At 36.1% G+C, this 17,935-nt stretch overlaps 2 protein-coding genes and 2 long non-coding RNA genes across 10 annotated transcripts in view; 3 read left to right on the top strand and 1 right to left on the bottom strand.

The window, feature by feature from the left end:
- Window positions 1-17,389, top strand: part of LOC127509466 (gastrula zinc finger protein XlCGF8.2DB-like) — a 49,983-nt gene extending 32,594 nt beyond the window's left edge. For 2 of the 5 annotated variants that reach the window (XM_051888247.1, XM_051888248.1), the window contains exon 3: window positions 15,764-17,389. In XM_051888247.1, the coding sequence (XP_051744207.1) occupies window positions 15,764-16,750 (987 nt within the window). In that variant the 3' untranslated portion in view covers window positions 16,751-17,389. Of the gene's footprint in view, window positions 1-1,606; window positions 1,618-12,141; window positions 13,906-15,752 lie in introns of those variants that run through there. The other 3 variants (XM_051888246.1, XM_051888245.1, XM_051888244.1) reach the window with 3 other exon arrangements.
- Window positions 1-17,935, top strand: part of LOC127509451 (gastrula zinc finger protein XlCGF57.1-like) — a 100,392-nt gene that overhangs the window by 59,486 nt on the left and 22,971 nt on the right. Inside the window, exons 1-2 of one of the 3 annotated variants that reach the window (XM_051888187.1) lie at window positions 14,490-14,538; window positions 14,641-14,788. The exons of 1 other annotated variant lie outside the window; for it this stretch is intronic. In XM_051888187.1, coding sequence (XP_051744147.1) covers window positions 14,710-14,788 — 79 coding nt within the window. In that variant the 5' untranslated portion in view covers window positions 14,490-14,538; window positions 14,641-14,709. Of the gene's footprint in view, window positions 1-14,489; window positions 14,539-14,640; window positions 14,789-17,935 lie in introns of those variants that run through there. One more of the 3 variants, XM_051888190.1, reaches the window with a different exon arrangement.
- The window catches only part of LOC127509484 (uncharacterized), a 55,280-nt gene that overhangs the window by 28,183 nt on the left and 9,162 nt on the right, over window positions 1-17,935 (bottom strand). The window lies entirely within an intron of this gene.
- Window positions 2,840-5,821, top strand: LOC127509483 (uncharacterized). The gene is made up of 2 exons (XR_007929243.1): window positions 2,840-4,088; window positions 4,817-5,821. It is a non-coding gene; the product is annotated as an uncharacterized LOC127509483 (long non-coding RNA).

The following is a 17,935-nucleotide window of genomic DNA, read 5'->3' as shown; positions in this document are numbered from 1 at the left end:
CCAGGTAAAGAAGAAAAAGACTTATTTACTTACTTATTTATTTACATAAGACTTATTTGATCGTTACCTTGTGTATTTATTTATTTAGACAATAGACTGCAAATGCGTTTACAGGGTAATACAATATTTTATTAGCATCTTATCAGCCTTCTCTAAAAACACGCATGACATGGTGTGATGTAATGTTTAATAAACTTCAAAATTTTAGAGATAACATCCTCGGATTTGAAATGAAGCATGAGCAGAATTGTGGCTACAACAACGCAAATTTGTGACAATAGCGATATCACAGGGCTCCAGACTAACTTTTACTAGGAGCACTGTAGCCCCTTACTGAAAATTTTAGGAGCACAAGGAGAAAATTTAGGGGCACACCTTAAGTCGACCTGCACTGCAGTTATTCACATTTCCCCCCATTTTGACTGTATTACTGACAAATGCCTTGGTAATAAATAACTTACAGAAATCACAATGTGCAGTTTTATTTTAATCTTGCAAGGCTCCAGATTAACATGTGAGTGCAGCATTATCATTCATAATGTCTAAATGATATTCATTTTATGCATTTCATAATATTAAAGAATTCAAAAGCAAAACGATTGAAAAAATATATTAGGGAGTGGAAATGCAGCCACCTACTGGTTACAATGGTAATTTAACATCTTTTTTTTATCTTTAAATAAGTGTGAGTTTTCCTACATGTTGAAACTATTACTTTTATAAATGGGGGTAATTTATGATGGATGAACAAATAATGTTTTGGTAATCACGTTAAAAATAACATTTAAATATGATAATATTAGAGCTTTGAAGTGCTGGAAAAAGATGTGTAAAGTACTTTACTACTGTGTAAAGCATTTTACTATTCCTGCCAAATTTCCATGGTTAAATCCATGGCAAATGATGTCAATTTGTGGACTGAAAGCCCTCTATAACTTGTTCATTCATGACACAATGTTTCTCCTGGTTTTACACATCAGGGCTGTTTGATCTTATATCTACGGTTAATAATGGAGAACTCTGCGCCAAATTTGAATGCTTCTCATCTCACAGCAATGTTATTAATTCTGTGGTGAATTCAAATGCTTTCTTTACTGGATCTCACAGCGCTGTGTTGTAACAGTGTCGCGTGATCGAGATCGGCTCGTGAGTAGCCCGCGGCTCGCGCAGCTGCACTGACACTGGTCCAAACCGATAAACGGTCCGTGAAGCACAAATGAGTAGTGCAGTTTCGTTCCGCTTTATTTATGTTTGCCATTTGATATTGGGTAACGTTATGGTGGTTGCGCGAGTGCTAGCAAATTTAGATCGCACCGGCAGGAAAAATGGTCACAAAATGCGAGCATTTAGTCGCAGTCTGGAGCCCTGTGTCATTACAAAGTTGACATCGCCAACTACTGGCCTGGCATGAATAATAGTGGGGGTTTTTTTTCGTTTGCGGGTCTGTTTGAACTGGGATCGTTTTGACAATGTTGTCATCTGTACTTGAAACTTTTCAGTAAGGAAAAGGAAAAACTTTCCGTTTTTAGTACATTGTTGTCCAAACAAACCCTAATTTCCTTTTATTCTCCAATTGATTTTCGTCATTTTAATGTTTTCTTTTTAGGCCTGGTGAAAGTGAAAGAGGAAAGAGAAGATCTGAGTGAAGTGAAGGAGAAACATCAGCATCAGAAAGCACATGATGTCACCGCTGAAGAAAAACCATTGAGTTGCTCCAAAACTGAAAACAGTTGCTCACAAAGCAGCATTCAAATAACAGAAGTCACAAGACCTTTCACCTGCTCTCAGTGTGGAAAGACTTTTAAACAAAAAAGAAGCCTTAAGAGTCACATGATAATTCACACAGGAAAAAAGCCTTATACCTGCTCCCAGTGTGGAAAGACTTTTACACAAAAAGGACACCTTAATAAACATGTACTAATTCACACTTTAGAAAAGCCTTTCAGCTGCTCTCAGTGTGGAAACACTTTCACACGTAAAGAAAGCCTTAAGAATCACATGTTAATTCATGCTGGAAATAAGCCTTTCACCTGCTCTCACTGTGGAAACACTTTCACACGTAAACAAAGCCTTAAGAATCACATGTTAATTCATGCTGGAAATAAGCTTTTCATCTGCTCTCACTGTGGAAAGAGTTTTACACAGAAAGGACACCTTGACAATCACTTGTTAATTCATACTGGAAAAAAGCCTTTCACCTGCTCTCAGTGTGGAAAGAGTTTTACACAGAAAGCACACCTTAAGTATCATTTGTTAATTCACACTTCCGAAAAGCCTTTTACCTGCTCTCAGTGTGGAAAATCTTTCAGACATAAAGGAAGCCTGAAGAATCACATGTTAATTCATACTTGAAAAAGGCCTTTTACCTGCTCTCAATGTGGAAAGACATGAGAATTCACACTGAAGAGATGCCTTACATACGTCATCTGTTATGGAATTACGTTTGTTCCAATAAAAATGAACGTAACTTTTCAAAAAAAACGAATAAAAATATAAATTGAAACTATAAATAAAATGTCTTTGAAACTTAAAAAAATAAATCGCTGACAAAATATTTGACTTTGTTTTTAATACACTGCATGTTTTGATAACTGTTTCTCCTCTTTCTTTCACTGATCTGTATTTACAAATGTGTTTCCAGAGTTTTCATTTATGCTTCTGAAGTTTTCGTTTACGATCCCAGAGTTTTCGTTCGTCTTTCTGGCACAAATCTCTCACGGGGGCGGGGCCAGCAGTGGTGTGTTCTCATTGGCTACTGAGTTTTTGATTGACGGCTTCTTCTTGTCTTGGAAGTGAAGACGTCAATGTTGTGTTTACAATTACATGTGTGGAGGTGAGTGTCTGTAAGCGGCTTCTTAATTCATTTTAGTGATATAAAGATAGGAGTTTTTATTATTTTATCTGTATGTATCTGCTGCTACTATGGTGAGATGACTTCTTAGGACTAGCACAGACGAATGATATAATCATCATTATCATCAATCATCGTTGTTATCTGGATACTCGCGGCAAGTCAGTATTTTTTACGTTTACAAAATCAATAGAAGTACTTACTTTTGCTTTTTCAGGTGGAGAGGTATTTTAGAGCCCATATTATACAGCAGTGTTGTCTTGATTTAACCCAATCATTACAGGATCTTGTTATGTACTGTACATGCAGTTACAGCCTTGGATTAGATCATATTTAAAGGGGAAAAAGTAGTCTTTAATAATAATAAATATAAAGTACTGTGCAAAAGTCTTAAGACACCATTAGATGTTGTTTTAGCAATGGTATAGTGACCATATAATTATTTCTCAGTCTCTTTATTAGAATATAACCAGGAAATACATTAAATTTGTAAGCGGTATTGAAAAACTGTATTAATAAAGTGGTAAGTGTTTAGTGACCTCTTCTTACACTTGAGCAATAGCGAGAATCTGGCTCTCTTAAACCTAAATGGAATGGAAAATGACTGGAAGGTCAAGAAAACTTTCAAAATCTGATCAGAAGTTTCTCCTTTGAAAAAACTGTAAGAAGTCTAGGAGGTCACACTAAATACTGATTTTTGCTTAAAGAAGCCATTTTGTTCTGATTTTTTTTTTTCATTTTGTGTACATATTTCCTGTATTTTCTGTTTGTGTTGTAATAAAGACCGAAAAATAAACATGGATGGTCATTAAAACATTGCTAAAACAACAAAGCTAAGACTTTTGCACAATACTGTATGTCCAAATGCAAAACCTAATACATTAAAGTAATTATGACTGAAATTATATATAATTTGTTTGAAATAAATATTTTAAAGGTGCCGTAGAACGTGTTTTCAAAAGATGTAATATAAGTCTCAGGTGTCCCCTGAATGTGTCTGTGAAGTTTCAGCTCAAAATACCCCATATATTTTTTTTTTTTATTCATTTTTTTTAACTGCCTATTTTGGGGCATCATTAAATATGCGTCGATTCAGGCTGCGGCCCCTTTAAATTCTCGTGCTCCCCGCCCCCGGAGCTCCCGCTTGCCTTAAACAGCATAAACAAAGTTCACACAGCTAATATAACCCTCAAAATGGATCTTTACAAAGTGTTCGTCGTGCAGCATGTCTAATCGCGTAAGTACAATGTTTATTTGGATGATTACATTTGATTCTGAATGAGTTTGATGGTGCTCCGTGGCTAAAGCTAACTTTACACACTGTTGGAGAGATTTATAAAGAATGAAGTTGTGTTTATGAATTATACAGACTGCAAGTGTTTCAAAAATGAAAATTACGACAGTCTTGTCTCCGTGAATACAGTAAGAAACGATGGTAACTTTAACCACATTTAACAGTACATTAGCAACATGCTAACGAAACATTTAGAAAGACAATTTACAAATATCACTAAAAATATCATATCATGGATCATGTCAGTTATTATTGCTCCATCTGCCATTTTTCGCTATTGTCTTTGCTTGCTTACCTAGTCTGATGATTCAGCTGTGCACATCCAGACGTCCTGCCCTTGTCTAATGCCTTGAACATGGGCTGGCATATGCAAATATTGGGATCATACATATTAATGATCCCGACTGGTACGTAACAGTCTGTTATGTTGAGATTCGCCTGTTCTTCGGAGGTCTTTTAAACAAATGAGATTTACATAAGAAGGAGCAAACAATGGTGTTTGAGACTCACTGTATGTCATTTCCATGTACTGAACTCTTGTTATTCAACTATGCCGAGGTAAATTCAATTTTTGATTCTAGGGCACCTTTAAGTCTGCATAATTTGTTATGTGGGAATTCAAAGCACTTTGTATTGTTAGATTATAATACATCTCCTTTCTCATTTTCCAGGGAGTGGAGCAACTTTTCCATTAACAAAATTCTGATGCTGACCCAGAGGATGGAGTGGTAGCACCAGAGATCCACTGTCCCCATCAGACAAGAATCTTATTTTGTTCAGACACATCACCTTTGACAGACTGGGATCTTGATCTTCAGACACCTGATATTATGCAATTATTTTAATTTCTTTGGAGCTCTAGATTAAAACAGACACAGTTCACAAACACACAAGAGGTTGTACTTTGTTCTTATTAGTCCATACTGATCTTGGATTAGCATACCAACAACATATGAATGTTAAGGTGATAGAAGAAGAACAGTTATGATTTTTATCCATTCATTTACATGACAGTGGTGTTTTGGGGGCCTAAAAATGCTAACTTTTGAAAATGGGTTTCAAATTGAACGTTTTTGAAAATGATACTGTTATCTTCTCCAAGTAAACTACAATAATGCAAATTTGTAAAGACAGTGATATTGTGTGTATTATTTGTTCAGTATAGCTGCGTAGTGATTCTTTACAAAGTGACATCGCCAACTACTGGCCTGGCATGAATAATACAGTGTTTTTAGTTTTTTTCACAGATGTGTGTGAACAGATGGTTTTGATAATGTTGTCGTCTATATGTACATTGTTGTGGTGTAATCGTACCCTTATACTTTGCGCACCTTTTTAAAAAAAGGTTTTAGATAGTAGCTAATGTTAGCTAGAGAGATCAACCTTGATATAGTGATCACAGGCAATCAAATGTATCCATTCAGAAGAGCAGTAACGAAGCACAATTAACATATTAACGTTTCTCGCATTTTTATGTTTCAACAGATGTTGAGAGCAACCCAGAGAGCTCAATTCCTAATTGGCTCAAGAGGACCAAAGAAATTAAAAACTTGATTATGTTGATGTCAATGTGCTTTTTGGTATTTCTGAAACCTGTAGCTGTAATTTAATTTTTTTTTTGCCAAAACTTTTGTCAGATAAATAACTGCATAAAAAATAAAAATATTTTCCTCATATTTTGATGGTTTAAGCAAAATTGTAGGGTCTCATATATATATATATATATATATATATATATATATATATATATATATAAAATATAAATCCTTCGCACATCAATTTTGGTCAGTGTTTGCTGTGGTAACCTCTCCAGCTCTCCTAAATAATTTTGGAGCTAAGACCTAGTCTTGACACTTAGGAGCCGTTATGAATCACACTTATTCTTAAGTTTAGGAATAAGAGTAAAATTACGTCATTCTTAGAATTTTGACATACTTAAGTCTAAAATTTTACTCTGAGCGGCTTTATACATATGGCCCCTGATTTGAATTTCTTATTAAATTAAGCAAATTCATTTGTTTTAGCAAAAACAAAGAGTAAGTACAATTGTACGATTTGCACAATAACTAAATTCATATGGATTTCTGATCAGAACTGATGAGTTGATTCTCAGACAACATCCAAAAACATTCTTTCATCATGTGAGCCTTCACATGCAAAATGATCCGTTCAATTATGAAGATATGTCAAACGCACGTATACTCCATAAATATCTACCTATGTCCACCAAGAATAACAGGGTAATAAGGGGCCGTTTACACAACACCATTTTCAACTAAAAACTGATACATTTTTAATGCGTTTTGGCCGTTCATTTACACGATAACAGCGTTTTGGTGGCCTGAAAATGCAAACCTTTGATAACAGGTTTCAAAGTGCAAGTTTTTGAAAATGGTCTCCATGTAAACAACAAAAATGTGAATCTGTTAAAACGATCATGCACATGCGCATTATATGTTCAGTCTATAGGGTTTCATCGCTATCTAATGGCCTGCCAGCAGAATACAGCGTTTTTAGTCATTTTCATGGATTCGGATCGTTTTGACAATGGTGTCATCTGTACTCGGAAAACTAAAAGGAAAACTTACTTCTCCGTTTTAAGCATATTGTTGTCGTGTAAACGTACCCTAAAAGTAACACTGAATCAGTATTGGAGTTAATGAGATAATTCAGTGATTGAGTGATGATTGAGCATTAGCGATGATACCTGATAAGAACAAGCAGAATCACTGAAGCAAAGAGAAACAACAAGAACAGAAAAAGGAGAAGAGAAAAACAGAAACAATATAACTCGTTGATCGCTGCAGAGGATCACTCATTAGCTCATTTGCCATTTTCACTCTATTTTATAGTTCTTTTTGTGTTTTGCTATTGTATATATTACAAAATGATAATGAATTTTAAAATAAATGTTAGCAATTTTATTGCACTGAAGTATGAAGTATAGCAAGAATAGGAAAAGTCAAAAAGTCTCTTGCCATTTAGATGAAAGGAATTTCATAAAAAATAGCTAAGCCTAGATTTTACTGTGGAAGGGAAACCAACTTGGTTTACCCGCATCATATTATAGAAACAGCATTGATGACAAAGAACTACACAGATGCAGATATCATAACAATCTATAAATAAATGCACACACGTTGTCCTCTGCTTTTAATGCTAGCGCTGCTACAGACTGAAGAACATGCTGAATAACACACAGAGTAAAATACGAGGAGGAGCCGAAGCCTGTCGCCGGTTTCATACGAGTTTTAAGGAGGACTGAGGTGATCATGAATTAAAGGGTTAGTTCACCCAAAAATGAAAATTCTGTCATTAATTACTCACCCTCATGTCGTTTTACACCCGTAAGACCTTCGTTCATCTTCAGAACACAAATTAAGATATTTTTGATAAAATCCGATGGCTCAGTGAGGCCTCCATTGACAGCAAGATAATTAATACTTTTAGATACCCAGAAAGCTACTAAAAACATATTTGAACAGTTCATGTGACAGTGGTTCATCCTTAATGTTATGAAGCGATGAGAATGAACAGAAAAAAACTGAAGGGCTTAAATACGCAGGCAAAGGAACTAGATAAAACAGGTGTGCCCTAATTAGTAACATACTTAGTAATCATGACATCTAATGATGGTGGGGACATAGGAACAAAGACAAGCAAACTACGTCCATGAAGAAAACGAAAGAGAAACAAAGCCGGAGACATCTGTGTTGAAACTGTGGTTCAAATAAAAATTCTGATCCAATTCTGATCCATTTTTAAAACATTTCAGAAGAATTCTAATTCCTTCCAAGATCACAGTTGGAGATAAAAGAGAACCTGAGCATTTGTATAAAATATAAGTAGCCTATAGAATATTTGTATTTAATATTATTATTATTATTATTTTTTTTTTTTAAAAAAGAAACGGGTTCCCCACCCCATCCCATCCCATCCCATCCCATCCCAATTATTTTCCCGCCTATCGACGCTTTACACTCCAGTCCAGTGGGTGGCGGTAAGACACATGCGTGTGTTTGCCAACCACCATTAAACCTCAGAGGAAGAACATTAGTTTTTCAGCTTGATGTCTGGTGTTGTGTTGTGGTACTGACTTAATACAAACTGTTAGACGTGTACTTTTAGTATAGAAAGATACATTTTGAATCAGGTCAATAAATACCTGTAATATTCCCATCCTCATAGACGTGAGTAAGTTTGTAGCAAGCAGGAATATCTGGAGGAGTATCAACTGAACTGAGATCTGCTGCTGTGAAGATGGTGTTTGTTAAAGAGGAGAGTGAGGAGGACATGAGTGAACCAGAACCCTGGAGAATAAAACGCCAGGAACAAGGAGGTTGGTGTTTATTCTTCATTCATATTTAATAACTATTGTGCTACGTACGTCTTAAATTCTTTAATGTAAAAACAAGGCGTAAAGTAGGCTAACATTAAAATGTCTTAAATCCACGTTTCAAAGGTCTTAAAAATACAACTGAACATACGATTTAAATTTTATTTTTCCCTCGTTGCTTTTTGGAATCGTGGCGTTATTTACAAATGTCGAGAGAGCATTATTGTAGCGCGAGAGCTCGCGGATTTCCTTTGCTCGCCCACAAAACTGGACGCGCGCTCTCCACTGTATGCAGTGCTCTCTCATGAACTGCTTCTCCTCTCACTCAGATATTACGTGTGCGCTCAAACTGTGTCCTGTGCACTCGTGAATCTTTCCATGTTCTTGCACAAGAAATTAATTATTTTTGCTTTTGGATTAAACGTTGTCAAAAGTTATTAACCAGTCAGAATAGACGACTGACCGATGAAAATGCCTCATTGAATCTTATTGGCTGAGAGTGAACTGTATGGAGGACCACACGTGTCACGGAAATGGTAATAATCATTAATTAACTAATTGTACAATAAAAACGTGCATTAGTAAATGTTTACAAATTAATTAATCTAAAAATAAATAGATTAAATTGCAAAGTAATTAATAATTTTATTTTTTAATGGGCAATAAAAGCAGTAATTTATAAGGAAATAGCCAATCAGAGAGCTTGTTACACCCATCTCACCTTTACCTTGTTTCCCCAGCACACAAGGCCCAAAGTGTCACTGAAATGCTAAATGGAGAGGCTAAAAAGAGAAGCTAAATGGTTAAGCAAATCAAAATGCTAATAGAAAAAGGAAAAACAGTGAGGAAATGCAAATGGTTAATTTAATTGCCCTTTTTAATGGATGATTAGAACCTATATTTGTATTTAAATTTCTGAATCCAATTAATTATTTCTCTTTTTAAATTGCATTTTCAAATACAATTTGAAATTCCACTATTTATTTATGAATTCATAAATGTATTTTTAAATAATGTATTTATTGTTTTATGTTGTTTTAGCAAATCCATTTTTAATTTGAACCATTTGTTGATGGATTAATATTTCAACATTTCTAAGAGTAGGAGACTTTTATAAAGAAGTTAAAAGCAACTTTTAGTAGAGTCTAAGGCCCAATCCCATTTCTTTCCCTTTCCCCTACCCCTTTGTTTTGCGCGCTCACATGGAGGGGTAGGGGTGTCTCCATTCTCTTTTTGACTGGAGTTGTAGGGGTAAGGGGAAGGGCCAGATAGCCCACACTTTGAACGAAGGGGTATGAGAAATTTCCCTGCATACACTGACTACCATGTTGCTAGAATGCGTGTAGTGATCATGGCAGTGATTTTCCACTCATGATCGATCACTTGTGTGTTACCTGGCTGCCAGTTTCTTCGTAGCTTGCTAAACGTGCTATTTGAATGATGTGAACACAAATATATAACACAGTTAAAAGAAATATCTGGTCATCCTTCATAGCGCAGTCGCTATTTACATCTCGTATCATCTGTAAACTCTCGCCTTACCAAGGCAACAATGGGCTCGTTTGTATAACATTGCACTGAGCGCCGTTTTCTGAAGTCCGAAATACAGCGTAAAACAACTTTGGGAGTGAGTAATTTGTTAAACGTGCTTGCGCCTGATTTCTGTTGATATGCAGACTTCATTGCTGTTCATACTGGTTAAATTTTACAGGACACTAATAAAAAAACTAGGTATGATGACGTGTGTAATGGTGTAGTGGTGGTGTCCCATTTCTTAGGGGAATATTTTCACTCCTACACCTTGCCACTCTGTTTCAAGGGGCAAGGGGAAGGGCAAAGGGGTATAAAATAGAATTGGGATTGGGCCTAAAACTAATTCTTAAGTACTGACTTAAGTGTTGTGAACTAAGGACTACAATGATGTCAACTCAAAATGGCTGCCCTCAACCTCTGAATCAGCCAATAGACATCACCATCAGCCGTTATGACTGCAGTTACACCCACTGAGTGGCAAAAGACTGAGTGGCAGCATTGGTTTTCAGCGTGAATGCTGCGAAAAACACACAAAACACATCCAAAACATGAAAGAGCTTTGCAATTGACTGTACAAATAGCTTGGACACAAAATCTGAGGTATATTTTTATAGATTGCCGAGAGCTAGAGAAAAAAGAAGCAAATGGTTTGCTGCAATTCAGAGAAACAACTGGACTCCAGGCAGAGAAACGTGGATTTGCAGTTATCATTTTGTCAAAATGTTGGATTTTGTTAGGAGAGTTTAGTAGCTTCACGGTGGGGCTGCAGGACAAAAGGTGTAAATCGCTCATCAGCGAGGGAGACAGAAACCTTCTGATCCAGCGTGTCGGCGAGAAAGACGAAAATAAAAACTTATGTTTTTACCTTGTTGCTTGTTCTGTTTTTATTTTACACTGTTTTAATTGTACACAGAAACTTATTTGGCAATACAAATGTTATAAGAATAAGATTTTGTATTTCTCACTTTACACAAAATCGCACAGGGAATAAACACCTGTAATAAATAAATAGGCAACTGTCCTGAGTCTTTACCTTGAAAATAAAGCAAATGCTACTATTTAGCCTAGTTAGTAGGTTATTATTTTATTTCATTTTGTCATTTAGTCAATCAAATTGTTTCAAGTCTTTTTAAAGCTATAATAATCATATTCACCCAACAATGATTTGTTTGATACAGATCTGTTTTAAAATTTGTTGTTTTTCTTTTGTTGCTTTATCATTTATCCATTGGTTATCATTGTCAGATTCATGAGTGATTCACAAAACCAAACACTTGACCAATCTGCTGTTTCTTAAGCATCAACAACAGTAAAACAAAGACTGTCACCTAACATCGGTTAAGAGCAATATTTACAATGTTATCATTGTTAATTCAAAATAAACAATAAAAATTACAGAAAATTAATAACAAAGATCGTTTTCAGATCAATAAATGTACATTTCAATCGAAATACATTGGCTTGAAAAGGCTATCCCGAGGCAGATCTCTTAAAGGACAGTTGCGCCAAGTGTCGTAGCATTATCCACTAGTCTATTTACACTACTGTTAAAATGCGCATGCAAAGCCTACTCATTCATGCAGCCTATTAGGAAAAACTACGCTATCACAAATGTGTTTTACGTGTAGCCTATATAATTCACATTTCTGTTTTTTAATTTTATTACAAGAAGAAAATAACAATACATAGGCCAATTAAGAAATATTTTTAAAGAGAAATACGGGGTATTAGTACTGCATTAAAGCACAGTCCATGAAAAAGTAAGCACAATTTTGACATTTACTGTAGGCCTACTGTTTGAATTCATTTTAAACAGCAAATGCTTACACGCATGCTTACTTTTCTACATGTGGTGTGCATTTGATTTTTAAAAATCTTATTGACCGTATTTTTTTTAATTTTCACATGGCGCAGTTGACTGCTACTCGTGAAAACGAGCTGTGATTATAGCTTAGCGTTCAAGAGCAGAAATGAATTTCCCGCCGCAAACCGCGACAGTACCCGCAGCGACAACAACCGCATTCTGGCTGAGTACCATCTGTACATTGTCGTGTAAACATACCCTAATTTCTTTTTATTTTCCAATTGTCCCAATTGATTTTCGTCATTTTAATTTTTTCATTTTAGGTCTGGTGAAAGTGAAAGAGGAAAGAGAAGATCTGAATGAAGTGGAGGAGAAACATCAGCATCAGAAAGCTCGTGATGTTACCGCTGAAGAAAAACCATTGAGTTGCTCCAAAGCTGAAAACAGTTGCTCACAAGTCACAAGACCTTTCAGCTGTTCTCAGTGTGAAAAGACTTTTAAACATAAAAGAAGCCTTTGGAGTCATATGATAATTCACACTGGAAAAAAGCCTTTCACCTGCTCCCAGTGTGGAAAGAGTTTTACACAGAAAGGAATCCTTAAGTGTCACATGTTAATTCATACTGGGAAAAAGCCTTTCACCTGCTCTCAGTGTGGAAAGAGTTTTACACAGAAAGGACACCTTAATGATCATTTACTTACTCACACTTCAGAAAAGCCTTTCACCTGCCCTCAGTGTGGAAACACTTTCAGACATAAAGGAAGCCTGAAGACTCACATGTTAATTCATACTGGAAAAAAGCCTTTCAGCTGCTCTCAGTGTGGAAAGAGTTTCACACGTAAAGAAATTCTTAAGAATCACATGTTAACTCATACTGGAATAAAGCCTTTCATCTGCTCTCACTGTGGAAAGAGTTTTAAACAGAAAGCACACCTTAATGATCATTTTCTAATTCACACTTCAGAAAAGTCTTTCACCTGCCCTCAGTGTGGAAATAGTTTCACACTTAAAGAAAACCTTAAGAAGCACATGTTAATACATGCTGGAATAAAGCCTTTCACCTGCTCTCAGTGTGGAAAGAGTTTTACACAGAAAGCACACCTTAAGGATCATTTGTTAATACACACTTCAGAAAACCCTTTCACATGCCCTCAGTGTGGAAATACTTTCACACGTAAGGCAAACCTTAAGACTCACATGTTAATTCATACTGGAATAAAGCCTTTCACCTGCCCTCAATGTGAAAAGAGTTTTACACAGAAAGGACACCTTAAGGATCATTTGTTAATTCATACTTCAGAAAAGCCTTTTACCTGCTCTCAGTGTGGAAAATCTTTCAGACATAAAGGAAGCCTTAAGTATCACATGTTAATTCATACTTGAAAAAGGCCTTTTACATGGCCTCAGTGTGGAAACACTTTCTCACACAAAGGAAGAGCATTTCACCTGCTCTCAATGTGGAACGACATGAGAATTCACACTGAAGTGATGCCTTACACACGTCATTCATGTGAGTTCATGTTTCAAATAGAACACAAGGTCATCTGCACCATTCTTACTCTGCAGAAAAGGAATTTAAAGGTACAGTAAGCAATTTTCTGAGAAACGCTGTTGAAAGAGGATCGGACTGAGCAGCACAACACTTGTAGCCAATCAGCATTAGGGGCGTGTCCACTCAAAATGGGGAAGGAGAGAGTGAGAAAGAGGGGGGAAACTGTAGAAAGAGAGATGGCTATGAGACATTACAAAAAAGAAAAGCTCAGAGGAATATCACTGGAAAAAAGAAGGGTTGTGATTTTATCCGTTCATTTACATGTCAATGACATTTTGGGGCCTAAAAATACAAACTTATGAAAACATGTTTCAAAGTGCAAGTTTTTGAAAATTATGTCCACCAAGAATATGGGAACGTAGTGTTATGTGCTGTGAGGAGGTACAATTTATTGTGTTTTTTTACAGAACGTCTGTTTTCTAGAATTCTCTGTTTACTATACTGTATATAACTTACAAACAGACATGCAAATGTGAATTTTCAGTTTACATGTAACACATTGCTTCACAAATAAATGTACTTTATACATACAAATGTGCACATTCTTTCTCTGTTTACTATAGCATTGACTTTTCTGAGTACAGTTTTGTTGATAACATGGAATGTGCCATGCTTTAGTTGAGGATTTCTTTCACCTGGTGGAAAACAAACACACTTTTAACATTAACATGACATAAAATTTCAACTATAACCAGTTGACAGCTGCAGAGGATCACTCATTAGCTCATTAGCCATTTCCACTCCTTTTTATAGTTCTTTTTGCATCTTTTGCTTTTGGATTTATTACAAAATGCACATACGTTGTCCTCTGCTTTTGTAGCTGGTGCTGCTACGGACTGAAGAATGTTGCGGGGCCTTTGCGTTCATTAGCCCAAGTCTAACGTGGCACTGCCTAGGCTATTGGTATAACTCGAATACTCATAGGCTATATATTTCTAACCAGTTTCACAAAGTCCTTTTCATTTCTTTGTGCATTTCTTTTTAAAATGAAAGAAAATGGTAAATTATGTAGGCCTACACAAGCTATAGCTATCTCCCCCATATTATTTTCCGTCCTCCACTCCAGTCCAGTGGGTGGCGGTAAGACACATGCGTGTGTTTTCCAACCACGATTAAACCTCAGAGGAAGAAGGTTAGTTTCAGCATGATCTCTGGGGTTGTGTCGAGGTACTTGGCTTTATGCAAACTGTTAGAAATGTACTTTTAGTAGATAGAAAGATACATTTTGAATAAGGTCAATAAATGGCTGTAATATTCCCATCCTCATAGACGTAAGTTTTGAATCAAGCAGGAATATCTGGAGGAGTATCAACTGAACTGAGATCTGCTGCTGTGAAGATGGTGTTTGTTAAAGAGGAGAGTGAGGAGGACATGAGTGAACCAGAACCCTGGAGAATAAAACACGAGGAACAAGGAGGTTGTCTATTATCCATTCATCTTTAATAACTGCTGTGCTACATTAAGTCTTAAATTCTTTAATGTAAAAACAAGGCGTTAATTAAGATTAAAATGTCTTAAATCCACATTTCAAAGGTCTTAAAAATGCAACTAAACAGGCAGCGATATGATTTATTTATTTTCGCTCGTTGCTTTTTGGAATCGTAAAACTTTGTTGAACTCGGAGCTTGTACAGACTTTGTTTTTATGTTATCGTAATCCATTTGTGTAGGCAAAGGTTTAACTGTTTTACAGAAGTCTTCCTGTGGTATGCCATGGCGTTAATTTAATAACCTTATGTCGAGAGCGCGCGGATTTCCTCTGCTCGCCCACAAAACTGGACGCGCGCTCTCTATATGTAGTTCTCTTTTATGACCTGCTTCTCCTCTCTCTCTCTCAGATATTGCGTTGCGCTCAAACTTTAAATAAAGATTGTATTACATTGTTATGCCAGTAGGTGGTGACCAGTGACTTAAATTAAATGTATTTGATAGAGATTCGTTCAAAAACTCTGGACGAAACAAGTCTTCATTTATTAATTTCATTTAAAATAATAAATATTTTTAATATTTAAAATATTTTTTAAAGACCCGTTTGTGACAATTTAAACATTTATAAATAGACACATTTGTAACATTAAAATTAAACATTTTGTCAGAAACCCAAATAAATTATGTTATTTTGTTTAGTTGTCTATTGTTTTGTTTTCAGAATCGTGGGAGAACCGCGACCGTGATCTGTATTTTTTTTTTTTAAAAATCCAGATTATTTCAGTGCAATGAAATAATCATCGTCTCTGTGTAAACTACAAAAACGTGAATTTGCTAAGTATTCAGTCTATAGGTGCATAGTGATTTCAAAGTGACCTCGCCAAACTACTGGCCTGGCATGAATAATATCATTTTATCATTTGAATAATAATCATTTTAATGTTTTCATTTTAGGCCTGATAAAGGTGAAAGAGGAAAGAGAAGATCTGAATGAAGTGGAAGAGAAATATCAGCATCAGAAAGCTCATGATGTCACCGCTGAAGAAAAACCATTGAGTTGCTCCAAAACTGAAAACAGTTGCTCACAAAGCAGCATTCAAATAACAGAAGTCAAAAGACCTTTCATCTGTTCTCAGTGTGGAAAGACTTTTAAACATAAAGGAAGCCTTAGGACTCACATGATAATTCACACAGGAAAAAATCCTTTTACCTGCTCCAAGTGTGGAAAAAGTTTTACACAGAAAGGACACCTTAATGATCATTTGGTAACTCACACTTCAGAAAAGCCTTTCACCTGCCCTCAGTGTGAAAAGACTTTCACACGTAAAGGAAGCCTGAAGAATCACATGTTGATTCATATTGGAAAAAGGCCTTTCACCTGCTCACAGTGTGGAAAGAGTTTTACATGTAAAGGACACCTCAAGAATCACATGCTAACTCATGCTGAAATAAAGCCTTTCATCTGCTCTCACTGTGGAAAGAGTTTCACATGTAAAGGACAACTTAATGATCATTTGGTAATTCACACTTCAGAAAAGCCTTTCAACTGCCCTCAGTGTGGAAACACTTTCACACGTAAAGAAAACCTTAAGAAGCACATATTAATACATACCGGAATAAAGCCTTTCACCTGTTCTCAGTGTGGAAAGAGCTTTACACAGAAAGGACACCTTAAGGATCATTTGTTAACTCACAATTCAGAAAGGCCTTTCACCTGCCCTCAGTGTGGAAATACTTTCACACGTAAAGGAAACCTTAAGAATCACATGTTAATTCATGCTGGAATAAAGCCTTTCAGCTGCTGTCAATGTGGAAAGAGTTTTACACAGAAAGCACACCTTGAGTATCATTTGTTAATTCACACTTCAGAAAAGCCTTTTACCTGCTCTCAGTGTGGAAACATTTTCACATGTAAAAGAAGACTGAATGAGCACATGTTGATTCATACTTGAAAAAGGGCTTTTACCTGCTCTCAGTGTGGAAACTTTCACACATAAAGGAAGCATTTCACCTGCTCTCAATGTGGAATATTAAGAGAATTCACATTGAAGAGATGCCTTACACACGTCATCTGTGTGAGAAGTTTTAAATGGATCACGAGTCTCAGATCTCATCTGCACTATTCTCACACTGCAGAAAGGCAATTTAAAGGAGCAGTAAGCGATTTCTGATAAACTGTTGAATGTGGTTCAGACCGAACTCCACAGTTTTTTTATATAGATTGTGAAAAAATAATTCAATAATTCATATGATAAACTTTCATGACTCACTGTGAGTGCACGTGTGTGAGAGAAAGTGATAGAGGGCGCTCTCAGCCAAGCGACGGTGTGTAAATCTTACAGGCAATGAAATTAAATCTGTGCTAAACTTATTTTTTGCCTCTAAATCAATTACAGGTGACTGAAATTGTACTAGCCATTGTCTAATAATATATATATATATATATATATATATATATATATATATATATATATATAGATATTTTTTTTTTGTCGTCTCGTGAAATTTACTTGCATTGTAGAGGGTTGTGTAGTGTTATCTACTGTGAGGAGGTACAAATTATTGTTCAGTTTACATGTAACACATTGCTACACAAATAAATGTACTGTATACAAACAAATGTGCATATTCTTTCTTTGTGTGTTATAACATTGACTTTGCTGAGTAAACTTTTACCTAAAGTTGAAATCTCCCTGCCAGCAAAGCCATGTGGGGCCAAATGGGTTTCACCTGGGCTATCTAACTGGGGCTCAGCCAGTTTTGACCCCAGTTTCCATGCAGGCCCCACATGGGTTTTTCCAGATGAGTGGATGAAATGAACACTGATAAGTGTGCACACTACAGGCTGTTAAATGTAACACAGTTAATTTGATAATTCAGTGATTGAGTGATGATTGTGCATTAGTGATGAACACATAAGCAGAATCACTGAAGAAAAGAGGAACAACAAGAACATTAAGAGAAGAAGAGATGAGCAGAAACACAGCAACTCCGGCTGCATCCCAAATGGCACTCTAAACCCTCATGGTCTTCCTCTGAGTCCGCACTTTCATTATGTAATGCCGCTTTGACTGCCGGGTAAAGTCCTCTGTCTAGACTTGTGGGCTCAGCAGAAGTGCGCATCGAGAGCACATAGC

Source organism: Ctenopharyngodon idella, chromosome 3 (genome assembly GCF_019924925.1).
Source record: "Ctenopharyngodon idella isolate HZGC_01 chromosome 3, HZGC01, whole genome shotgun sequence".
Lineage (NCBI taxonomy): Eukaryota > Metazoa > Chordata > Actinopteri > Cypriniformes > Xenocyprididae > Ctenopharyngodon > Ctenopharyngodon idella.
The sequence above is the reverse complement of the archived record's forward strand: the minus strand, read 5'-3'. Positions and strand labels throughout refer to the sequence as shown.